Source organism: Podarcis muralis, chromosome 5 (genome assembly GCF_964188315.1).
Source record: "Podarcis muralis chromosome 5, rPodMur119.hap1.1, whole genome shotgun sequence".
Taxonomy (NCBI): Eukaryota; Metazoa; Chordata; class Lepidosauria; order Squamata; family Lacertidae; genus Podarcis; species Podarcis muralis.
The window spans coordinates 51,000,824-51,026,476 of NC_135659.1; the positions used below are offsets into that span (position 1 = coordinate 51,000,824).

At 40.7% G+C, this 25,653-nt stretch overlaps 1 protein-coding gene and 1 non-coding gene across 5 annotated transcripts in view; both read left to right on the plus strand.

The window, feature by feature from the left end:
- The first annotated feature begins 74 nt into the window (after positions 1-74).
- Positions 75-25,653, plus strand: part of KIF2C (kinesin family member 2C) — a 30,438-nt gene continuing 4,859 nt past the window's right edge. Inside the window, exons 1-20 of one of the 4 annotated variants that reach the window (XM_077928789.1) lie at positions 75-93; positions 4,151-4,245; positions 6,215-6,319; positions 9,458-9,506; positions 10,568-10,690; positions 10,867-10,986; positions 11,458-11,558; positions 12,182-12,277; positions 13,774-13,828; positions 14,263-14,425; positions 16,070-16,160; positions 16,472-16,535; positions 16,793-16,884; positions 17,684-17,826; positions 19,356-19,560; positions 20,822-20,932; positions 21,424-21,491; positions 21,933-22,041; positions 22,130-22,234; positions 23,026-23,149. In XM_077928789.1, coding sequence (XP_077784915.1) covers positions 4,195-4,245; positions 6,215-6,319; positions 9,458-9,506; positions 10,568-10,690; positions 10,867-10,986; positions 11,458-11,558; positions 12,182-12,277; positions 13,774-13,828; positions 14,263-14,425; positions 16,070-16,160; positions 16,472-16,535; positions 16,793-16,884; positions 17,684-17,826; positions 19,356-19,560; positions 20,822-20,932; positions 21,424-21,491; positions 21,933-22,041; positions 22,130-22,234; positions 23,026-23,149 — 1,975 coding nt within the window. In that variant the 5' untranslated portion in view covers positions 75-93; positions 4,151-4,194. Of the gene's footprint in view, positions 94-2,149; positions 2,347-2,469; positions 2,823-4,150; positions 4,246-6,214; positions 6,320-9,457; positions 9,507-10,567; positions 10,691-10,866; positions 10,987-11,457; positions 11,559-12,181; positions 12,278-13,773; positions 13,829-14,262; positions 14,426-16,069; positions 16,161-16,471; positions 16,536-16,792; positions 16,885-17,683; positions 17,827-19,355; positions 19,561-20,821; positions 20,933-21,423; positions 21,492-21,932; positions 22,042-22,129; positions 22,235-23,025; positions 23,150-25,653 lie in introns of those variants that run through there. The other 3 variants (XM_028733690.2, XM_028733692.2, XM_028733693.2) reach the window with 3 other exon arrangements.
- On the plus strand, positions 1,229-1,344 carry LOC114600000 (U5 spliceosomal RNA). The gene has a single exon (XR_003707413.1). It is a non-coding gene; the product is annotated as a U5 spliceosomal RNA (small nuclear RNA).

Consider the following 25,653-nt stretch of genomic DNA (forward strand, 5'->3'; position numbering starts at 1 on the left):
AGAAAGGGGCAACCTAAATGATAAATGGGATGGAGCAACTCACCTGGGAAGAAAGGTGGCACAGCATTTGGGACTTCTTAGTTTAAAAAAAAGGTGAGTAAGTGGTGACATAATAAAAGATTATAACATTATGCATGGTATGGAGAAAGAGGATAAAGAAAAGATTTTCTTCCTCTCTCATAACGCTAGAACTCAAGGACATCCAGTGAAGTTGAATGTTGAAAGATTTGCAACAGATAAAAGTAGTTTAAATATGCAGCACATATTTAAACTAAGAAACTTGCTCCCACGGGACACATTGATGGCCACCAGCACAGGGAAAATGTATTTATGGGGAGTGTGATAACCCTAAAAGAAAGTGCAGAAACAGACACCAGGTACTGGTATCATAGAACCATAGATATTGTAGAATTGGAAAGGACCCCCAAGGGCCACCATGACAGGTGGCCAGCCAGTGCTAAAAACCTCCAGTGAAGGACAGTCCACAACCTTCTCAGGGAGCCTGTTCCACTGTCAAACACCTCTTACTGTCAAAGTGCTTCTTGGTGTTCAGAATCTGCTTTCATGTAACTTGAATCCATTGGTTCGGGTTTGCAACTTTGTTATTGCTGAGTTTGAGACTAGAATTTGAAAAGAAAATTTGTTGGCAAATATGATATTTGTTAGTATGAAATCCTCTTTTTGAAAAAGGGCAATTTTTTTCTTCCTTGGAGATGATAGATTTAAAAGAAACTAATCATTAGTGTGTTGTTATAGCCAAATGTAGATTTTTATGGGGCCTTGCTACTTCCTGCGGGTTAGTTACATTGTTCACTACGTAATTATCCAGCAGTATCATTTTTCCAAGTACTGTATGTAGAAAATTGAACCACCATTATGAACAAGACCCAACAAGTCTGTAGCAGCAACAGAAGCCACTGACAGATATGGGCATCCAGCCGCGGCTGACGGCTTGGGTGAGGGCGGGGCGTAAAGCAGGAAGAGTTTGTGAGCTTATTTTGCATTTACTCACAACCATAATGCAGTGCGCTGAATTAATTGTTTTATCTGTATTTTCTGTTTATTTCTGTTGTGAAATATTACATGTGCTGGTTCTAAAAGCAAGTAGAAATTCCGGAATATAACTCATTGTTGAAAAGCAAGATTTTAACCCTTGGTTTAAAGGAGTTGCTATCACCTATGAAGCAGGCGTGGTTACTCCCGCAAATCTACCACGGTGTTTAAGTTTATACTCTGGTTTCTCTTCAGATCGTATAAATCTTTCGCCTTTTACTAAAGATTTCCGTGGAGAGGAACAGTTATGAGTTTACAACTAATTTTTTGAGGCCCCGCTTCGGTGGGGCTACTTCTTTACTGTTAAAAATAGATTTGAATAGTTACTAACTCAGCAAAAGCCAACAGGCATGAAGCAGTATTGCTAAAAGCATGATGCTGTCGTTTCTTTTAATGCCGACCCACAGCGCAGTCTTACACGTGTTTAAGCGGAAGCAAGAATTTAAAAAGTCTGTTTATTTTTAAGTTAATCACGATTTATTGTATATCAATGAAAGCAGGACTGCAGGAAATGTAGCGTTCTGATCGGTAGCCCATCGGACTTGGGGAACCCTGTGCAAATGCCCCCTCCGCCACAAAACTCCCTCGCTTGTGTTTCTCAGGCAGCCCATCTTATAAGGGTGTTAAGGGAATAAAAACGGGTGGCGGGATGCCTGAGCTTCAAGGAAGAGCGGGATAAAATGCCATGAATACGATATGTGCATAATATTAAATTTTGGCAATCGTCACGAGATTCCCATAGATTCAAAAAAGGAAAAGTTGTATACCAAAAGGCAAAAGTAAATGAATCGGGCAGAACGCAAAAAAGGTTGAAAACAGAAAAGTTAAAAATTACGAGATACCAATTAATCTGCACTAAAAGACCCCGTCATTCGTCTACCTATATAGCTGCTTCTCCATCACAAGAGAGGACATTTTCCCCTTTAGAATGCTCCTCTGGGTAGGCTCCGTGTCATTAACTTTGGCTTGCACGTCATTTTCGGAAGTGTAAATCTCCAGCAAACATGGGGAAATTAGGGGGCGGGCGCCGCAAGTCGTGCTAGTAGATGTAGTTTTTTTGTAGGCATTTACGTCACCTGACAGACGTAGCTTCCCGGCAGGCTTTGCGGCGCGCCCCGTTCAAAACGGCGGCAGTTGATTCGCTGCTTCTTTTCGATACCGGTCTGTGAAGTGAGAGGTGCTCCTTTTTTATTTTTGCTGACGCTAGAGAACCAGGCTTTTCCAGTACTATGGACCCAAGCGTTTATAGATGCCTTCAGCCCGGGTCAGTGATTAATATTCAGCGTAGTAATGGTAAGTAAAGGACTAGAGCCTGACAAAAATCGCGATCTGTTTAGGTGTGTCTTTTTCCTCTTGCCGTAGCCAAAGTTTTCAGCCTCTTCTGGGGCTTTGTAGAATTAATGCGCATGCGCTGCAGTTATCCTCGCCTTCCTTCTGGCGTGCAATGGAAGGGACCCAGCATATAGCCAGATAGAGAAGCCCCTGCTTGGTTTTTATTTCATTAACCAGTACTTATCTCCCACCTTTTTTCCGTCATGGAAGCCAAGAGGGCGTTGCACGCTGTTTCCCGGTGGTCTCCCATCCTGGCACTGACCATCCACAGACTTGTTTAACAGCAACAAGGTTCCCTCATGCAGTAAAGCTGCCTCAGACGTTGCGTAGCTGAATACAAATCTGGTGAAATTCTTTCCCTCCCAGACACTCCAATGCTAATAAGATGAGGCGTTTCCGTTAGTAATTTGAGTTCCAGGCTGTTAAGGACTTTATAGGTGAACAACATAACTCTGAATTGTGCCTATAAGCTAACAAGCTGCTAATGCAGCAGTTCACGGGATCACTTTGCCTCAGTTTATAGTGAACAGTTAGTTTTACGAAATGGTTTAAGGACTTTTTCAAACGACTTTTTACATACAATTTTTCCATTTGAGGGCCACATTCCTTTCTGGGCAAATTTACAGGGGCCAGAGGCATGGGGATAGCCATGGTTTATGTTAGGGGGACAGACTTTCTGTTGGGGGGCAGAACTTTGGTTAGTTAAGTATTTTTATTGATTTGCTTGATTTGGGGGGTGGGGTGGGGGGCAGGTGCAAACCTTGGCCAGAGGCAAAAGAGCTTGATAAGAACTTGGAACCCTTTGTATAGTAGGCTATATTCCAGCCATGCAAAAGCTAGAGGTTTGTCTAGCCACACATGCTTTTCTGGATTGAAAGATTTGTGCAAGAGTCATTACAGTATCACATTTCAAGGATACATTCCAGCCAGACAAAAGCACTCAAAGTGGGTGCCAAACAGAGCCTGGGGAGAGTCCCATGGGCTGGTTAGAGAAGCTAGGAGAATCACCTATGCCCCCCTTGGCTGGGGATTCCTCACCTCTTCTGCAGACACTTTTCTAAAATGAATTTTGAGCTTTGGATATAAGAAGGCATATTCTGTTGGTAATGGTACTACCTGGAAACTATCAACAGTAGCTAGCAGAGATATAACTGTGTTTTTGGGGAGGGAGCTTCTCTAGGAATAGTAGTAGGGCTGGGCCATATATTGATATATCATCTAAAACCAGTTTGATGTTCATATTGTGATATTTGTTTCATAATTTTTCACCTGGCAATATATTGCGAATTGTGATGTGTCTGTGTGTGCACTATGCAAAAATAATGATGCGGGAAGAACTGTGAAGCTAGTCAATGCCTCTACATAGCTCCATCCTTATTTCAGACATTGTGATATATCATTATATCATTCCTACATCGCAGACCATGTTAGTATGTAGAACATGGTTTTGTCCAAGTTGGTGTTAAGCATAAGCAAACTTATTAAGACTGTCAAGGAAACGATCCAGGGAGAAGAGCAAGAATTACTGCAAAATATTTATATTACCTAGAACTGTCTCTCAAAAGAGGGCAGCAAATCATTACCTATGGTACTCCATTAATACTTTTCTGCTTAGAGTGGAAGCTCACAGATGTGTTTGTACTTTTGTGACAAGTTTCACATTGCATGTTTCAGATTAGTTGATATTTCAGTGCATCTAGTTCCTCTGTGGTTCTCTGATTTGAGGAAACTAGCCTTTTTTGAAATGATTTCCCCCCCTTTTCAGGTGCAGTCCATGGTGCCACAATCAAGGCAGTGAGTCTGGAAAAAATGGTGGTATCTGTAGAATGGACAGAAAATAATACTGTCAAAGGGAAAGAGGTGAGAATTTGAAATATATCCCCATTCTTTACTTATGCAGTCAAGCAACTGAGGCTAAGAGCAACCCTAACCCCTATGCTGGCTGAAGGGAGTTAGGATGAGGTGGAGGTGCCTTTCCTCTGGTGAGCAAGGTGTCTAAGCTGCAGACCATAGCTATGGCCACAGAAAGCTCCACAGGTGGTTCAACTGCCAGAGAATAAGAAGTAAAATTCCAGATTCTCCCTTCACTTGCCCTGCCTGTACAAGATGGTAGACTTTAGAAGTGGCAGATTGTCCATCAATTCATTCCCTCTCCACTCCACCCTCCATTTAGGATTGGTAGTCTAATACATGTTTACATATAAGACCTATTGAACATAATAGGGCCTACGAGCTATTGAGGTGCATACAATTCAGCAATGATTCTCCAGCAATACCAATTGCCTGTTGGCTCCTTTTAGGCATATGGCTAGCCACTGGAAAACAGAATGCTGGGCTGGATTGGCAAGGCGCTTATGATTGAGTAGACATCATATAAACCATATATTTGGAAATCTTCAATAAATGTTGGTTTAAAACCTACCTCCTGCATCATACACGTGCTGCTTTTTTGTCCAGAATTAGTAAGAATTCCAACTCTGAAAACCTTTTTGCATGTCTTTGAATGGATATTTGTAGATATGCCAATTAAATAAATCATATCCTGCCTTTCCACCAGATGATCCTTAAAAATAATTCCTTCTCTACCTCAAACTTGATTCTTTTTTCATTTACCATTCTTTTTCCTTGTGGGAGTCACCCCTAAACTGCACAGTGTGGTTTTCTAGGATAGTGCTTAACTGACTTTTTTTTTAAAAAAATTGAATTTTATAATTCATTTGTGTCTGTAAAACGTATTATGCAAAGCAAGAGTGCATTCTGGGATCTTACCAATTAAGATGTTGCTGTGTTAAGTGATCTTGATGTGTATTATTAAGAACATAATATTTATTATGTTGGATGAAGTGAAGGACTAACATTCTCTATAAAAATTATCTAGTAGATCATAGCCTACCTTCAGCCTACCATGATAAATGGTGTATAATGCAGAAATGGTCCTAAAAATAATGACACTCTTTTGCTTAGAAAGTTGTATCATATAGGCTGCAAAACTAATTTACTCATTTGGGAGTAAGTTGTGAATATATTGAGCTCAGTAGAGCCTAGCTTTTGAGTAAACATGACTAGGATCAGGCTGAATGTTAGCCAATAAGTGTATATACTAAACACCTACTCAGAGCTTTTTTTGTTAACCACGAAACAAACTCTTGTGTTAAATGAATAAGAGACAACATTTCCCAACATGGTGTGATATGTGTAGAAGCTGAATAGTTGATCTGAAGACTTCAAATTCATACTTCCTACCTGCTCTATGGGTGCCTCTGTAGCTCAGGAAAATGACTGTTAGAATATTGCAGCACTAGCAATAGGATTATGATGTCATTCTTAAGGTAAAGCAGATGGGCTGTGGGGCATGACTTATTCACTCTACCTCTTCACATGCACAAACCTAAGAGGGAGAAATCAGTTGCATAGCCTAACTGATTAGTTTTAGATTAGTAAACACTTCATTTTTTGGAATGCCAGTCTTTCTAAGAATTTGTTTCAGTAAGTAATAATTGCTTTAGAAATACTAGGAGCTTACAGCGGAAATCAAGGAATGACTGGGATGTACTAAGATTAGCTACTAGAGATTAAAGCATTTGTAGCAAATGGGTTTTGCTGGTGTCTTGTGAAATAATAGCCTCCTGGAACACTATATTGGTGGGCAACTTGTTTTAATATATTGTATATCAATTTATGAGAGCTGTGAATTCATTGCTTTAAACTGGTCATGCCAGACAAATTGCTGACTGATGGTCCTGGTGCTTAGGCATGTACCCTTAAGGCTGATGATTAATTATGTGGTAAATGGCTCATCCTGTGTTTTGTGTCTGTTTTCCCTCTGCAGATTGACCTTGATGATGTGGTAGCAATAAATCCAGAGCTGTTTACATCTCCAGTTGTTGCTGCTGCGAAAGAAAGCCATCTTGCCCAGGAGAATGTAACCACACAGGTAGGTTATCCTGGAGTTTTTCCTTTGATACTTGCCAAGCAGCAAGAATCTGAATCTATTGAATTTTAAAGATGGTTTGAAACTTAATGAGTTGTTTTTATATCTTTTAATATTTTACTATTTCATGCTTGCCTCTATATTGATTTGAGGTCTCAAAATATGGATTAACAATGCAAAAGAAGTTTACGTCTTTCAACATTTTTAATTCTTTTTTAAGAAAAGTATACAAACAGCATCTCTATTCATGTACTTTCCTGGGGATAATTTCTGACACCCCCCCCCCATGTCTTTATTCTGTTATCCTCTAAAAGTGCTAATTGAAGCTTTTCTGCATCCATGTCTTAATAGCAGTTACATCACCTGAACAGTGGTGCTGGGGGGAAGCAGTATGGCCAAACTCTCTTGTGATGGAGGAGCAAGACATTGGGTAGAGGAGCCCTAAGGATACAAATATGCACACTGCCTCAGAGGACTAGGAATGAGGCAATGACAATTGAAAGGGAAAATCTGATGGGCAAAGGAGAGAGATGGTGGGGCAATATGTAGAAAGAGCATTTTGGACAGAGTGCTAGCTTAGGCAAATGGCGAGAGGTAAAGCTAATGGAACCATGTCCAAAGGCACATGGGGCTTCTGTGTCAGATAATTGCCAAGAGGAGGAAATTGTAGGACCTGCAGCTTTTCCTGAAGGCCTGGATTTGAAAATACTGGTTTTTCTTTTGTTCTTGGACATACAGAAGCCCCTGCTCGCCACTGCTTTGTAGGACTGCCCTACCTGAAGCTTTCTACCACTGTCCAAATTGCCTTTTCCCATGCACTTGTTGCTCTATTGTCATGATCTTGGATGATTTACCCTTTCACTTCACTATGGCATATGTGCAGTCAATTTCTGCAGCTTACCCTGTGCACATTATCATATAGTCCAGGGGTAGGGGATTTTGGGGTGAGTGGTCCATTCTGACAGATGGGAAGGGTTGCACAGCTGTCAATCACTTGACATCATATAATGTCAGGTGATTTAAATATAAGCCTCCAGAGCAGGTACAGGCTTGATGCTCACGCTTGTTGTTGCTTAGTCGTGTCCAACTCTTCGTGACCCCATGGACCAGAGCACGCCGGGCACTCCTGTCTTCCACTGCCTCCCACAGTTTGGTCAAACTCATGTTGGTAGCTTCGAGAACGCTGTCCAACCATCTTCTCCTCTGTCGTCCCCTTTTCCTAGTGCCCTCCTTTTTAGGAAAATACAGCAGCAAAGGCTTGTCTATTATGTTAGCACTGCTAGTGCAAGGATTTCCACTTGCACAATGGAACTGTCCCTTGTTTTCCTCCCCTCTGCTCTCTCTCCCTGAGCCCATATCGAGGGTTGGGGGAACCCCCAGAGCTGATTGCAGGAGGTGCATAGGGAGAGGAGAGAGAAGGGACATTTGTTGCACAGCCAAAAGTCCCTGCACTAATGGAACTGTTCTGTTGGATGCTGCATGTAGTAAGTTTCTTTTTAAGACCACATTTGAGTTCTTGGGTCTCTCCTAGAAGTGTATCATTATACAGAGAAACATGTGGTTTTCAATTTTTCTGGTGTTTGCCTTTGTTGGTAGCAAGTTCATCCAAATATATTTTTCAAGCAGTCCTTTAGATCATAGTCATGATCGCAAAATGCTTAGTCAAATTCTTATTTTCTCTGCACCCTTAAGACTAGATTCTTCGGCTGCAAATGCTTGAGGCTGACTCATCTGATACTATAGTGAGCTGCTTTGAGCTCAGCTTGGTTGCTGGAAAAGCAGCATACAGATATAAAACCAAGTTCTGCATTCTGATTTGATACAGTTTTTTGTTGCATCGGTTACCTACAGGGAAATCATTATACCTACCTAGTCAGATAGCAGATAGGGCCAGTTAATATAAATGAGGCAGAACAATGTCTTTTAAAACTTAATCCTGTCAAAACTTCACCATCAATAAACTAACCATTTCTTCTGCAATTTTATATTGGTTATTTCCCTAATAATCTCCCTGAGTTTGATGACTTTCTTTTTTAAAGTAGCATTCAGTACCCCTCCTAGCATACATGTTTAAATCTTGCAGTCCATATTTAATAGAAGGCAGTATTATACAGCAGAAACATCATCTGGTGAATTGAACTTAACTTTTGCTTCATTCATAGGAATGGTCGGGTGGGAAAAGTGTGGTTGTACAGTACAGTACTGTATCTCCTTTCATAAATGGAAGGGGCTGATATCCAGCAGTACCTATTGGCAAAACAGTAAAGTAGTGCTTTTCACTAATTCCCACTCCTTGTTTCTGTACCACCTACCACCCTATTACCTCCCCCCAACTCTCTAGTACATCTTTACAGCAGGTTGCAGAGGCAGGGAAGGAATTTGTATAAATCTCCCTCCCACCCCCTTCAGCATGAGCACCAAGCATATGAAAACAAATCAGCCAAATAAAGTGTTGGTGGTTCTTTTTGCCAAACTATTTGTAATGACAATTATGGAATTTTATGAAGATAAAAATGAAAGTGGATTTCTTCACTGTAACAAAGCCCTATTCAGTTTTCAGTTAGATTCTTTGTGTACCTGGTTTCTGTATGGTATCATAAGCATGGTTTGCACATGTTTCTTTGCCAGAGTATCCCTCTTCTCAAGAGCTAATTTTCAGCTAGCTGTTGTGACACCCCCATGTAGGAAGGGAAGTATAAGCCTTTTGAATTGTCTTATGTTGCCAGATAACTATAATTGCATTATTAACTAACCAGAAGCTAAAATCCTGTGGGAGGCATTTGATGTTTGATAAACATTGCTAGTAGTTTTTCACTGACGTTCAAGTTAACAGTTAAAAATCCATTGAAATATTTAGCTGTAATCTACTCTCGATCTGCCTGGCTCAAGTTAGCCAATCTGGTTGTCCTAAAATTCTTTTTGATTCTTATTTTGGGGAATACACAGAAACTAATAGAACTTCTAAAATTTTCTGAGTTTTGTAATTTTTAGATAATGTATTTCCGTGTTCTCTACAATATTTGTAAGTTGGCAGTTAGCAATTCTCATTAAAACAATTCCATTTATATTCCAAATTTATTATGTTGCAAAGTGGGGACTGTGTTAATGTTCAGTAGACTACAATACTTTTTTTTACTTCAGAGGCAAACCCGCAGAACAACACTCTCAAAAATTCCTGCTCCGAAAGAAGGTAAAAACAAATTTATTTGCTTTGAGATATTATGAATAGTTTTAGCCCTCTATGGGAAAAGAACTCTGTATGCTGCATCTGATTTTGAAGCAATTTTGTCTCAGATTTACTTGGTGACTGGGAATTGGAAGGCATATGAATCCTAGTAAATGTATTACAGAGCCTGATTCTCCCCTCACTTCTTATTTTTGGAATTTCTATATAGCTACTGTCACCTGTAGCTTTGACCCTGCAGGTCTATCCTGAGCTTATGCCTCTTCTACCTCAGCTGCCCATACAGAAGTGTCATGATACATGCTTAATATTAATAAGGACCTACTCTCTATATTGCAGTGGTGGTATATTTTTTGTACTTGTAAGTTTTTAAAACAGGTTTTAATTTTGTACTTTAACTTATTGTAATCTGCCCTGGGACCATAGGGTGAAGGGCAGGTAATAAATTAAAATAATACTAATGGTTGTTCATCCCAAAGCATTTATTAGAACTTAAAAAAAATAAAGTTTGGTTACTCTGTATCACAATAAATATATGTTCCAGAGGTGTTTCCTTTTTTGAGTTATGTTAAGGAAATAAATCTTAGCAGTATCTTGTTGCCTCTATATTGCTCATCAATTCTATGGTAATACTCCCTCACCTTTCCATTTTTGAAGTCCTTTACGCTAATTTAGGTTTTAGAAACATGTCTTTCTGAATACCTTATTAAAATTGCCTAGTTTTCCTTCTCCTACATAGGCTACCTTCCCAGGTTGACGAGCTGCATCTGCCCCTCCAAGTAAAACTTAGTTAAATACCACCCTTATACTGTTCTCTGGGGTTGTATTCAACTAACAGGATCTGTTAGTCATGGCATTTAATTTCATTGGGTGTACTCCAAGTAAAAGTTAGTTAAATACAGCCTTTAAACTAGGTTTTACCAAACTGGCCTCTAGTTCCCAAATGCTTGCTGAAGTTGTATTGTACTGCTTTGTGCGCACACAAAAATACGCAAACATTTTTGGAGTCAATTTTGCTGAATATTATTAAGTTGGTAATTGATGGCACTTTCCCCTTGCTTCCTTAGTACTGCGATCACAAGCTAGCAAGATGTCTGTCATAGCAGAAACTCAGAACAGCCCTCTGGAAAACGATATGGAGGTGGAATTGCCTGCTCCTGTACGAACACGAAGCCACTCTGCTCTTCCTGGTGAGTAGGAATGAGTACAATACACTATGATTTTGCATTTGTATCACACAAGTGTTCACAGGGGTAGGGCAGCTCTCACCCCTATGCATAAAAGGACCTTGTAACTTTACAAACCCTCACTATTTCTTGTGTTGCCTTGAGTAATGCTTTTAACCACTGATTTCCCGTCTCAACAGTTGTACGAACTCGATCTAGGGTCAGCTATTCTACTGATCGATGTAATGTACAGCCAAATGGCAATGAAATGACAGAAGACACTCCACAGACTTTGAGAATGGTCTCTGCTGCAATTCAAGGTAGGAATATGGTTCCCAGCTTGCTTCATGGTTCTTTAAATCAATATGGCTTTGTTCAGTTTGGTAGAGAGCTTTGTAACTACCATCTTAATGGAGGTTTGAATATAGTTGAGGATGGACACTAAAGCTTAGGTTGAACTGGTCTTCAGTCTTGCATCCAAGTTTGAATAAAAACTTAGTTCCTGAACATAAGAAGTAGTGTTTCAAGTGTATTTTGGCATTTGCAGAGCTCACTATCACCACAAGTTTCCATGCAAAGTGGATGACTTCCAAGGAGACTTGAGGAACCTAAACACTCCTGTTGTCTTAAATATCACCTATGACTGTAGAAATTAACGCGACAAATGATACACCTCCTGATTTTTATTTTTGTTTTAAGACTGCCTCTGGGAGACTTGTGGATAGAAGATCAATTTCTGGATGTAGGCCATTTCATTTCTGTAACAGTAATAACATTCTTGCTTCTTCTAGCTCGTAGGAAATCTAACATTGTAAAAGAGATGGACAAAATGAAAAATAAGAGGGAAGAGAAAAGGGCCCAGTTCTCTGAAATAAGAAATAAGCGGGCACAGGTAAGAATGTGACACTTGCCTGTGAAACATTCTGCAGGATGTTTCATTCAATAGCTGTATCTTGGGTGACATGCAGAGCATGGATATTCATCATTGTTCTCTATGTAATCTGACTAAAATAAGCAATTTAGCTTTTCTCATTGCATGGAATGAAATTAGTTCTGGTTTCTCAAAGTTAAAAGCAATTAGCATACCAAACTGAGTTCTAGATTTTTATTCCTAGTTCTAGTTTTGAAAGGTCCTTATGGCAGACACATTACAGAAAACTGCCTGGGCAGTTTCTCTAAAACTTGTCTAAGAAAAAACGATAGTTGCTTGCCATACTTTAAGTATATCAAGGCTACAATTAGACCAACTTAATGGAGAGCAGCTAGTTGGAACTTAAGCGTTCAAGGAATCTCATTTAGAACTGGAAGGGGAGGAAAAGCTTTATAAAAATGTATAGTAGTGAAGCTTTAATAACGGTGGATGAAAGCATAAAGTGAAACTTTTGCCCCAAGGAAGATCTTGCCTACTCTCTGTATTTTATTTCTTAATTGGTAGTGTTGCACATTCTTAGGAAGAAAAGTTGCATAATTTTCTCTATAGGAAGAGAAAAAGTTAATTACTACTTTGCCTTACAGGAATATGATAGTAGTTGTCCAAACTGGGATTTTGCACGGATGGTCAAGGAATATAGAGCCAATATTGTTTGTCAGTCGATATCAATGAATGACCCCGTAAGTAAATACTTGCAACTAACTAGCCACATTTTCCCCTCCAAGTGTCTTCTTATTTAGTATTCATCTTCAAATAAACACAGTTATTGGTGTACATTCGCTATATTTTAAGGAGGTAACAAATACTTTATGAACATCAAGATCTAGGAAACTGAAGTAAACTATTAAAGAATGGGACTCCACTTGAACTCTCAATGTATTATCTGGGATTATCAAAGTAATCCTGCTCATTTATTGATTGTATGTCCTGAAGAATTTTAAAATGGTGTCAAAGAATGTGCATTGAACATAAAACAGAGATCTAGTGCTCAGTGAACTAGGTAGGCTGCTGGATCATACTGTGACTTGGCAAATTATTAAAATTTTCACAAGTGATAATCACTCAAGGGAGCGGAACAGCTATCATTGGGCTAAAGTTCCATTAAGCATGTGACTTCTAGAAGTTCACATGACTTTCTCTACTTGCCTGCTTTGTCTATACAAGTCGTATAAATGATATCTATTTTTCATCAACCTGGTATATTTTTATCACATATAATGTTGATAAATCTGGTTATAGGCCTCCAAGATCACATAGTGATTTGTGGGATGATGGTGGCGCTGTGGGTAAAACTCAGCGCCTAGGACTTGCCGATTGCATGGTCGGCGGTTCGAATCCCCGCGGCGGGGTGCGCTCCCGTCGTTCGGTCCCAGTGCCTGCCAACCTAGCAGTTCGAAAGCACCCCCGGGTGCAAGTAGATAAATAGGGACCACTTACCAGCGGGAAGGTAAACGGCGTTTCCGTGTGCGGCTCTGGCTCGCCAGATGCAGCTTTGTCACGCTGGCCACGTGACCCGGAAGTGTCTGCAGACAGCGCTGGCTCCTGGCCTATAGAGTGAGATGAGCGCACAACCCTAGAGTCTGGCAAGACTGGCCCGTACGGGCAGGGGTACCTTTACCTTACCATTCCACAAACTGGAACTACTTAAGTTACATGATATTAAATAGACATTTGGAACATTGGGGGGTGGGTTGTAAAATAACAAAAATAAACTTTGCATGAATCAATGTTTATAAATAATATATATATTGCAAATAAAGAAAAACACAATGGAAAAAGATTTTTTAAAATTTTCATGACTGAGTTCAGTACAGGGTTTTGAAAAATGCTTTGTTGGGGCCATAGTTTTGTAGTATTTCACATTAACATTATTTGCATATATGCAGAACTATCTCAATAAGAAAACTGCACTTGACAGCTGGTGCCATTCTGCATAGGAATGGGACCTTTGCTGGCTATATGACTTACTGAAAAAGGACTAATATTGACAGTGATATTACAAATCTTTATAACTGCAACAAAAACTCTTACTTCTTAAAACTTTCTTATACTAGGGAATTGCATTATATTGTTGGGTGTTGCAGAGTATCCCATCATCACCTTCTCTGATATAGCTTAGTTAATAAAGATGCCAAAGAGCTGGTCTTAATGTGAAATTTTCTTTCCTTTTTTAAAGATAGAAGAACATAGAATTTGTGTCTGTGTGAGGAAACGACCCTTAAATAAACAAGGTAAAGTGGCATCTGTGGAGTTTAACAATTGACAGGTTGGTCCAACACTGTTCTTTATGCTGGATTCTGTATGTCAGTGCAGAAATTATGGCAGGTTTCTGTCAGTTGGAACTTCGTTAGTGCTGAAAATGATTGTCTTTTAAAAACAATGTCATGTATTTTGCTCCAACGAGGGAGGAATAAGATACCAGAAGACCTGTTTAGCAAACCTCTAGCAGGATGCTTGTACAGTTTGTCAACTCCCTCTAATGTTTAATTCTTTCAATTAACATTTTACTACCTCGGTGCTTCCCTTGTGCTGCTCATCTCCTATTAAAAATCCCATGCCAAGTTGTTCAACCTTTGCTTTCCTGCTCAGGTTGTCAGTTCCACAAAACACTGCAGATCAATAGGGTTCAACTTTATAGTGTGAACTACTTTTGTTTCCTAAACAGAACTTGGGAAGAAAGAGTGTGATATAATTACTGTTGCCAGCAAGAACAGCATCCTAGTGCATGAACCAAAGGTGAAGGTGGATCTGACGAAATACCTTGAAAACCAGGCTTTTCGATTTGACTTCTCATTTGATGAAAAAGCTTCCAATGAAATGGTTTATTGGTAATGCATGTCTTTCCTTTCAATGGCAGTGAATGAAGAGTACAGAGTTGTGACACTTGGCAAATGGGACAGTAGACGTGGAGGGCCAGTTCACATGTGAAGCTTCTTTCATGCAGCTGTCAAAGATTTTAACCCATACAGGCACTCCAGGCAGCAGATGCCACTTCAAAAAACGTTATTGCCTCTTGTATAAGCTCATATCTGTGCATCATTTATAACTTCATGCACAGAAGTTGCCAGATAGGTGGGAAATCCTTACCTGGGGAATCTGCTGCATGGAGCTCCTTCATGGGTAAGGGACTTGTGATGGGCTTGGGAGGTGGTGAAGCAGCACTGGAAATCTGACACTCTGCAATAATTCCTCCTGAGGAACCAAAAAAATTCCACACTAAAGATCAATTAATACATTGCACAAAATCACACTTTGTTGTTAGGCAAAATAACTGGAAATCCTTGATACTTGAGAAATAAAACATAGTTAATCTTTCCCAAATCTGTTATTTCTCAGTGTTGGGAGCAGAAACTTTATCCCCTTAATATTTAAGCATCAGTCTTCGTGGTATACAGGGAAGTCCTTTACGGCAAAGGTGATGAAGTTTCTCTGGCCAGTAGGCTAGATCTTTTTCTCCCCACCCCTGGTGAGCCAAATCTGACGTCATGATGATGTTGGTTGATTCTTTGCTATGAAACCTCGATTGTTGGGACTGTTTGAAAGCCCCTTTGCATTGCATGTTTGAAAAGTTGTGTGGGACTGTTTGCAAAAGGGCTTTCAAATAGTCTCTGCTACTCTTGGAGCCAAACCAGAAGTTCAAAGTATAGCACTGTGAGGGAGAAGCAGTTTCCATTTACGATGCTGCTAAAATGGAACAATTGAGAGTTCACTTGAAGCTCCCAATTGTTATTTTGAAGCTCTGCCTTTACCTGCCCATACCTGACACCATGCATGGTATTAGGTGCAGGGTGGGCAAGACTTGCCCAGAATGGCCTCACAGGCCAAGTGTGTTCTGCAGGTCAGAGGTTCCCCATCCCTGCTTATGGAAGTACTTGAGATGAGAAGGTTTTCTAAGGCAGAGGTGTAAAACTAGAGGGGCAGAACCCCTGTGCCTCACTCTTCAGCTCTAATGGGATTGTTCCTGTCCCCAGGGAGTAGACATAATCCTTTTTGCTAGGACTACAGCTATATCCCACTTTAATTTTTTTTTAAAAAGGTCACACAGCAGTTTACAAAAAATGATATAAAACACAAAATCAGATGAATAGAATAACGGTACTGCTAATCAGCCCTCATCAACTTACCAATGCAACAGTAGCATGATAATACATAGTAGCAAAGGATTCAGCAACTCAAGAGCTTCTGATAGCCCCTTCTAAAACAACCTTATATCTTGAGTGCTGAAACTGTAGAAAGGTAGCTCTTGAGCCTAGTGGAACCTCTCTTATTCAGCCTGCAATGCTCTTGTGATCAAGCAAATTTGTAGACTTCTGATCTTGTCAGTGTTTGAGTTATTAAGCTATAATGGAGTTATTTTTGTGGGTGCTCTTGTAAATGGTTTTATGGGGATTTAAGTTTTCAGAATTCACTTGTACTGTTATAGTTTCACTCATTCATTCATATTTTGCATTTTCCTGTTATGGTTTGACCAGGTTTACTGCTAGACCACTTGTGCAGACCATATTTGAGGGAGGGAAAGCTACATGTTTTGCCTATGGTCAGACTGGAAGTGGAAAAACCCATGTAAGTGTTTTGTTCTTGAGGGATGTGTGTATGTGTTGCAGGATATTAATGAACTTTTTCACTCTGACTTAGCTTGGTGAACCTAAGGCCCTATCACAGCATTTATCTATATAGCCATAGCTGCTGTACTTACGTGGCTTTTAAATGAGGTTTTGGGTGTGGGCTGCTGTTGCATGATCCTGCAGAGACTGAATTCCACTGCTTTTAAACATCGATTTTCTGTGCTTGCAAATACTGTAATCAAAGTTGCAGAAAATAGATTCCCTTATAACTGCTGAGAACCTGTCTCTTAATATATTTTCTCTTTCTAGACTATGGGAGGTGACTTCTCTGGGAAAGTGCAGAAGGCCTCTAAAGGAATATATGCTTTTGCATGTATGTACCATTTTCATTTGAATTTTATTTAAAAAGTTGGAAACATAAGGAAAAATAGATTGTAATATGCAATCTATTGCATGTGTGAAGCCTGCTCTTCCAATTAAACTTCTTGTTAAATGGTATACATTAAGTACTAATGTCCACAGTAAATGCTTTAGATAACCACTTTATAAGCTGTAAAAGAACTTCTAGAAAGGACCCTAAAGCACATAGAGCTCTTGATAATTGTCCTGTAAATGTCTTTCCCTTACCAGCACAGGATGTCTTCCTTCTTCAGAACCAGCCAAGATACAAGGCTCTAGGTCTGGAAGTGTACGTGACTTTCTTTGAAATATATAATGGAAAGGTGAGGCCATGTGTATTTTTAAATATTCTTCATATCTCCTGAGATCTGAGTGTGCTGGAGATGACTTGGTATCTTCTATATATAATCTGGTGATGGCAGGGAGTATTAGACTAACATCCCCCTTCTGCAGCTGGGGTAGCCTAGCAGTGGTGAGAGGTGTCTTCTCATTATAAGCCATTTTAGACTTAGGGTTACAGCTTTGTTACAGTTTGTATAATCTTAAACACTGCTAAATGGAAATCTTTGAGACATTTTAAGAGCAGAGCACTTCACTACATTGCATGGTCTTGCACTGGGCATTAACGTTCACTTGGGTGAATCAAACAAGTCTTCTTAACCTGAGAAGAGGGATGTGATGTGATATACCCACTGCTCTTGAGGCCACACCACAAGTTACATAAAGAAAATCTGACCATCACCAGTTATGAGGGTGAACATCCCTAAGAAAATGCAGGCTCTTGGGAGAGAGGTTTGAGCTCCTCTTAAGCCACTCCTCTGTTTGCATGCGTTAGTTTCTTCATTTTAATACTTAGTCCAGTCTCTACATTCATGGGAAATGTGGTGTCATTGGATCTTTGTGGTGCTTGGCATACGGTTCCTAGCCGTGGGGAGTTTGCAGTGACATTCCAGTCCATTATGCATAAATGTATTGTACCCTTCTTTATTGGAAAGCTTTATGTTGAGGCTTTCAGGAGGATTTTAAAAATATGTGAGACCTTTTTAAGCAGCTTTCTCAAATGCTACCCTGCAGCACCTGATCTTTCTGCAACTTTCTGTATTTCCCTCTTTTCCAATCCAGCTATTCGATCTCTTAAACAAAAAAGCAAAGCTGCGAGTGCTGGAGGATGGCAAACAGCAGGTTCAGGTTGTTGGCCTGCAAGAAATGCAAGTGAACTGTGCTGAGGATGTTATCCGGATGATTGAGATAGGCAGTGCCTGCAGGTTGGTTGTGCTGCATGCTTAATATTAATGCAGGGTGTAGATCTGACCATTTATCATGTCCCACTTAACTCTTAGGGAAAAGGAGCAGTTGACAATATATAATCGGTTTTACCTTTACTCAGAAGAAAATCTGCAAGAAAGGGTGGGGACTATCCATAGTCTTTAGTCTTCTGGTGGTAAAACAAGAAGAGCTGTATAGGAACCTAAATTTTGCACCAGTAAAACTGAACTTGCATGTTCTAAATTAACCTGCTTTTATTATAAACTCACTATTTTTCTCCAGTCTTTGAAACCTTAGGGGCTTTTTATTGCTACAAAAGCAATTCCTAGGGAAAGAGATTCATAGATGTGGAGAGTTCGGAGAAAGTGACTGGGGACTGTGAAGGAAGAGTCATTCATGTCACCAGAACACCAAAACACTGAACAACTACTACTACTACTACTACTACTTAAAATTTGTATACTGTCCTTCATTAGCAAATCTCAGGGTGGTTCACAACATAAAAATACAATATTAAAGCACAAAATACCGTATTTTTCGCTCTATAGGACACACTTTTTCCCCTCCAAAAATGAAGGGGAAATGTGTGTGCGTCCTATGGAGCAAATGCAGGCTTTCGCTGAAGCCTGGAGAGCAAGAGGGGTCAGTGCGCACCGACCCCTCTCGCTCTCCAGGCTTCAGGAAGCTATCCGCAAGCCTTCGGAGCGCGACGGGAGTGCCTGCCGTGCTCCGAAGGCTTGCGGATAGCAGCCTGCTTCCCGAAGTATGGGGAGCGCTTTGCAGCGCACTTCGGGCAGATATCCGCAAGCCTTCTGAGCGCGGCGGGAGTTCCCGCCGGGCTCTGAAGGCTTGCGGATAGCAGCCTGTTCTGGGGGCTGGGGTCGGGGGAAGCTCGGGCTTCCCCCGCCCCAGCCCCGTGCCTGGGGGGAGGGGAAATACTTATTTTTTTATCCCCCCCCCAAAAAAAAAACACTAGGTGCGCCCTATGGGCTGGTGCGCCCTATAGAGCGAAAAATACGGTACATCATAAGAACAACAACAAAAATCAACCAACCAATAGGCAAAAATCAACCAATGGAGACATTAGGTGTTGTCTCCAACCTTTTTGGGCTCCAGGGCACACTTAAAAATCTAAAACTCCTGAAGACATGACAGAAAAAAACTGGTAATGCTCAGACTCTTCCTCCATCAAATAAAAATCAGGCAACCTCCCCAAAACACTCTCCCACTAGGGAGGGGCAGAGGAGCTTGGTGGACACCAAGTGGGATGGATGTCTGCCATAATTCATATGGGTGCCTGGTTGGAGACTCCATGCTTAGATCCATGCAGATACTGCAAAGGCTAGTATCCTTTTAATATATTAAATTCACATTAGACTTGGAAGTAGAAGCATTAATTGGAACATAACAGATAAGGTACAGACAACACAAGTTATACTGACATATTCTGAGGTGAAGACATGGAACAGTTGGTATATAATTATATTTCATACCCATGATCTAATGAACACTATTATCTCTGTTGTAGGACATCCGGGCATACATTTGCAAATGCCAGCTCCTCGCGTTCCCATGCTTGTTTTCAAATTATTCTGCGCAGAAAACGAAAACTTCATGGCAAGTTCTCCTTAGTGGACTTGGCTGGGAATGAAAGAGGTGCTGATACCTCCAGCAATGATCGGCAGACACGGTTGGAAGCAGCAGAAATAAACAAGAGCTTGCTAGCACTGAAGGTACAGTGTAACTCCGTGGCACAGGCAATAAGAGTTCGTGGCAGTTTTAGACGAGCAGAATAGACAGCTGGTGGCATAAATCCAGGACTGGGCTACTTACTACCAGCCTCTTTAGCACTGTTTATTTTCCTGTTCAGTTCTGCAGACTTGGACAAACCGACTCAAGATGTATGGAGACAGATTTGCAACTCTTATTATAGAAGACACTTGCTAAACCAGTTAGTTATGACAGAGCTGTTTGGGGAGCTTGTAGAATGGCCACTGAAGAATGAGAGGACTAGGAATAATTTGTGAAAAGGAGCTCAGCAACATTCAGCATGGAAAGCTATATTAGAAGCTCACCAGGACCCTGAGCATTGCAACTGACTTGCATAGACAGATACCAAAATGCCAAACTGCAGTGTCTATATTGGTTACCGCTATCTGGAAGTTAAATTAAAATGTCTCTTGAACCTCCTTCCAATTCTAACTCTATAAAAGTTTGATTTGATCAAGTGGTTCAAAAAAGATTAGAAGCTATTTGTGATTTTTCCTGAAGATAAGTTAGTTTTCAATAAACATCCTGTTGGCATTTTAGTAGAAATTTTAAAGAGTTTGGCTGCAACTAGGCGGATGGTATTGTAGTGTAGTCTAGGGCAGTGCGATAAATTGTCATACCGTTGAATACCGGTATCACAAACCAGCATACTCTTTCAGCTTCACTGGTATGTTTCTTGCTATATCCTCGGCAAGAAGACCTCTCTCCCTGTTTTGTTTTCCCGCCCCTCGCTGAGAAATAATGTCTCGCAACAAATGAATGTTTCTGCTTCGATCATTTTAGATAATCACTGCGAAGTAATATATAACTACTTTTCTTGAGGGGCTGTAGGTGATGAGCACTGCACATTTTTTGTCTACTATCTAAAGAACAAGGCAAACAAAAGTTTTAAGTGTACCTGTGATAATATTTCATAGTTACCTAGAGCAGGGCAGTCTTGACACACTGCAGGATTTCTTGCAACCTTTTCTTCAAAGGTGGGGAGCCCATTGCCCATCAGGTGATGTTAGACTTCTAATTCCCATCAAGCCCAGCTAACATGGCCAGGGATGATGGGAGTTGGGAGTCAGCAACATCTAGAGCCACATCCTACTGTGCAATCCTAACTAAGTGCTTAGAAGTCCACTAGGTTCTACTTAAGGTAAACAAAGTGTTTAGCTATAGCCATGATGGTGATGATCCTAAACGCTGTTCAAATATGACTATTTCTCCTCCTATCCCCAGGAATGTATCCGCGCTCTAGGCCAGAATAAACAACACACACCTTTTCGGGAGAGCAAACTTACCCAAGTGCTGAGGGATTCCTTCATTGGAGCAAATTCCAGAACCTGTATGGTAAGTTAAATAGCTGGCCTTGTGATCTCAGAAATGGCAGGAACTTGCTGAAACTTATTCTGTTTCCAGTAACAAGTAAAATAGCTCTGCCAGTGTATCTTAAGAAAATTATACCCAGTTCTTGATTTATGCAGAAAGCCAAAACAAGCTTCCTGATCAAATATTTTTGTTGCACTGGTTCATGAGCTGGTATGTTGCAATCTAGAGCAAAGCTTATCAACGTACAGATGTTAAAATTGCTCTCCTTCAGGGTCTTAGTTGCATTAAGGTGACAACCTGTTTGCTTGGAAAAAGCCTATAGATTTCTGTGGAGTCTAAATTCCAAGTAAATACGATGAAGGTGCAAGAAAACTTAAGGTGCTTCATTGTTGATGGGATCAGTGAAGCAGAAATGCTGGGACAGCATTGCAGGCTGGATGGATGTGAGTGACTGTAATTGTATAGAAAGTAAGAAATGAATATGGTTGGCTAATTTTTTTATTTGCTTTCAGATTGCAATGATCTCCCCAGGCATGAATTCCTGTGAATATACCCTAAATACCTTGCGGTATGCTGATAGGTGAGTGATTTCTGGACTTACAAATCTCATCCTTAATCCTGGGGTAAATTGTTGGTCATACAAGTGATCTTAGTCATAATGTATTTGTGGAAGGAAAAGCTGTTTTAGAATTTCAGTTTTCAGATGGCCTCAGGCTTTCACTTTAAGGGTGGGATTCATCTAACAAGCACCACCTGTGGAAGCCCTACACATGAGCTTCAGCTTGTGCAATGGGGTGTTCCCCCTGTCCTCCCCTCTGTGGCCCCCAATTAATCGGCTTGTGGGGGTTGGGAGAACCTCCAGAACAGGGGGTGGGGTGGGGCGGGGTATTGTTCTGTCTAGCAAGCTGGAATGCTTGCGCAGACAGAATGACTGGAAGAGTTCCACCCTCAGGCTTCACCTGTGTTGTATACAGGCCATTAAGTGCTTTACCAAGGCTGGATTCTTCCCTTCTGTTCTCAGAGTGAAGGAGCTCCCTCACAATGGAACAGCTGGAGAAGCACAGAACTGCATGGAAACCGAAAATGAAGAGGTGGATATCAGTGAGGAAGAATCGGCCCACCTTCATGAGGTTTGCATGTGCTGAACGGGAGGGCAATCTGTTTGGCAAGTAGAGCTTAGTGAGGCTGTGCTAATACTTTCTCTTGTCAAAACAACAGCTTTCTGATGATGAGCTGTCTCATCTGTCCAGTTTCCGTGAGGCTGTCACCCGGATAAGTGAGCTTGAGGAGAAGGCAATAGAGGAGCTTAAGGATGTCAGGGAGGTATGTATTAGTGGGTAGTGCACCAAATCTTCCTGATAGTCTCTGGGTTCAAGTGGCTTTTACTGTTGAAGAACTGAAATTGTGACTCTGAATAATAATAATAATAATAATAATAATTTATTATTTATACCCCGCCCATCTGGCTGAGTTTCCCCAGCCACTCTGGGCGGCTCCCAATCGAGTGTTAAAAACAATACAGCATTAAATATTAAAAACTTCCCTAAACAGGGCTGCCTTCAGATGTCTTTTAAAGATAGGATAGCTGCTTATTTCCTTCACATCTGAAGGGAGGACGTTCCACAGGGCGGGTGCCACTACCGAGAAGGCCCTCTGTCTGGTTCCCTGTAACCTCACTTCTCGCAATGAAGGAACCGCCAGAAGGCCCTCGGCACTGGATCTCAGTGTCCGGCCTGAACGATGGGGGTGGAGACACTCCTTCAGGTATACAGGACCGAGGCCGTTTAGGGCTTTAAAGGTCAGCACCAACATTTTGGATTGTGCTCGGAAACGTACTGGGAGCCAATGCAGATCTCTCAGGACCGGTGTTATGTGGTCCCGGCGGCCACTCCCAGTCACCAGTCTAGCTGCCGCATTCTGGATTAATTGCAGTTTCCGGGTCACCTTCAAAGGTAGCCCCACGTAGAGGGCATTGCAGTAGTCCAATGATGATTATCCTAGATCAAGTAGCATGCAACAAGATTTCAGTGCAAATTTTAAGCCAATATTTCCAGTAACATGCGTTTGTTCCATAAATGTAAGAGAAACTAACTTTTCTCACCTTTCGTACTCAGAAAATGAACGACTGCAACTGTCTCCTGGATATTGCGGAACAACCAGAATATGACCTGGAGGCATTTGTGTATCAAGCCCAGTGCTTCGTAAATGAAGGTTCCAAAAATTTCCTCCGCCTGAAAGGTACTGGAGGGTGCTGTATTTCACTAACACACTGCAGGAAGTGCATAGAAATTAAAATGCTTGGTGCTTTTGGGAGTTGGCTTTTCAACTTCCCTGTGACAGGATGTTCAGCTATGCTATGAAAACTGCCATTTGTATGTTAAACACTGCATAGAACATAGAAGCAATGTAGCTGCTATCCAAAATTGCTTGCCACATAAGATGATGGCCGGGGAGAGATATAAGGCTTTACCATGATTAGTGGTAAGGAAAGGAGAAGGTAAAATGTAGCTAGCTAGAGTTGTCCAGAAAGTACAGGCAACTCTCAATTTGCGTGAGGGTTGCGTTCCTGGCCCCCACGTGCATAGGTGGAGCATGTATAAGCCTGCCCCCATTATGCCCTTTTCCAGGTCCAAAAGGACTCACGCGTCAGTTGACTGCCTGCAAAGCAGTTGCTACCTGTACTGCATAGAATCAGATGATGTGTGGAGACTTAAAATGGTTTGAATAGAAAGACTTCTATTCTAGGCAAAAGGCATGAATGAAATAGTAGAAGAGATAAAGAAGTTAAAGATGTAATGGTCAGATGGGCACAAGAGCTCGGGTCATACAATTTAATTAGAAAAATGAGAAAATTTATGAAAAGAGACATAAGATTTATAGCATATTATACAATAAAATAATTTTTAAAACATTATGTACAGATAGTACCTTATACCCTTGAAATTGGCTAAAATGTACCAAAACACCAGTGGAGAATGTTGGAGGTGTAAACTCAAAGAAGGGAATTTCTTCCATATGTGGTGGACGTGCCCTAAAATTTAAAAAAATTGGGATACCATTTATGATGAATTTAAGAAAATGTTAATACATACTTTCCCAAAAAAAACTGGAAATGTTTTTATTGGGCCTATTAACAACAGACATCCCAAAAGAAACCAAAGGAATATTTTTGTATGCAGTAACGACGGCCAGGATAGTAACTGCTAAACATTGGAAACGTAGCATAACACCAACAAAAGAAGAATGAGTTCTTAAGATGTCAGAATATGTTGAACTGGCCAAACTTACAGGTTTAATAAGAAATTACTCTAATGAGACAATAAGGAGAGAGTGGGAAGTCTTTATAAATTATATGAAGATAACTGATTCCCAGAGCCATACTTGGTTTAGCTTGGAATAAAAATCTCACAGGTAATTAAAATATTTCTCCAAAATTTAATCATTACAGTTAGTTGGAATCATGGAGTTAGTTGGAAGTCACTTTTTTCTTTTCTTTTTTGCAATTGTAATTTGTTGTTATGCTTATATCCTTCTAATTTTGTTTTTGTGTTTTCTTCTGTTTTGTATTATTTGTTCATTTTATTCAATGTTTGTATGATGTATAAGTATAAAAAAAATAAAAAAAGAAATAGTAGAAAGATAAAATAGAGATGGCCTTCTGCCAAACTGATTGCATGAGAGACGGATATAGGAATGGAAATTTCAGGTAGAGTTTAGGTTACTATCGCATTGTGCCTGCCTCCCTTACAAAAGATTAGCTGCGTGTATTAAATGATTTTAACTCTGGACTTAAAACCATGTCATGTTGACTCAAGCTCCGTAAAACTTCAAAAATTCAAAGCTAAGGTTAGTGCCTTTAACAGACATGCCCAGTGATCAACAATAATGTGCAGTGTAATAAATTATGCTTTCTTACAACTTGCCATTTGCACACCTCTATACTGTACTTTCTTTCCGCTTTGATAAGGAGCTTTGTTGTGCTAAAGTGTAGAGTTGGTGGGCAATACCGTGGTTTGGCTATTGGACTGGTTAAACACATGGTGTGTGATTCCCAGGAATACATTGCCACAGGCTGGAAGAGAATCACCACTGTCCTCTTAGTGCACATCCTTGGAGGGGGGGTCAGTATGGAGCTGCTTAATTCTGGAATGCTGTCCTTGTAAGAGAAGTGGTCAGTGTGGGGCGTGGAATGTGGGGTGTAAGAGGTTGCACTGTTACTCAGTGAGGCAGTTGCACTGGGGTGGGTTCATGCATTGCTGTGGAGTGTTCCTCAGTTTTCCAAATGTGCCCATGGGGCCCCAAAATGTTGATAACCCCTACACTGTACTGTGATTTTCCAGAACTAAAGGAATAGGCATTTTACAAAGCATTCACTAGGTGGCTCTCTTTGCAAACATTACAATCCTGAGGCAAAAAATTAGTTTCACTTTTGTTTTCAGTCATACACAATGCTATTTTGCCACAAGATATTTTTCATATACTTGAATGGGACAAGACAGCAATGGCTGACAGCAAGTCCTGGAGAGACTGGCTGCACAATCTGAATTCCAAATAGGAACTCCATAGTGCTGTTGATCCCTGCCCAAAACAGGACTTGCTGTAAGCTCCAATCAGCTGATTGACAATTAGAGCAAGGCCCTTGGGTATTGTTCTTTGCAGCCCAGCTTTGAAGTGGGGTGTCAGGTGATTGACATCTGGGCCTCGCCCTCTTGTCAAAATGGTTCGTTCTGCTAAGGGAACTC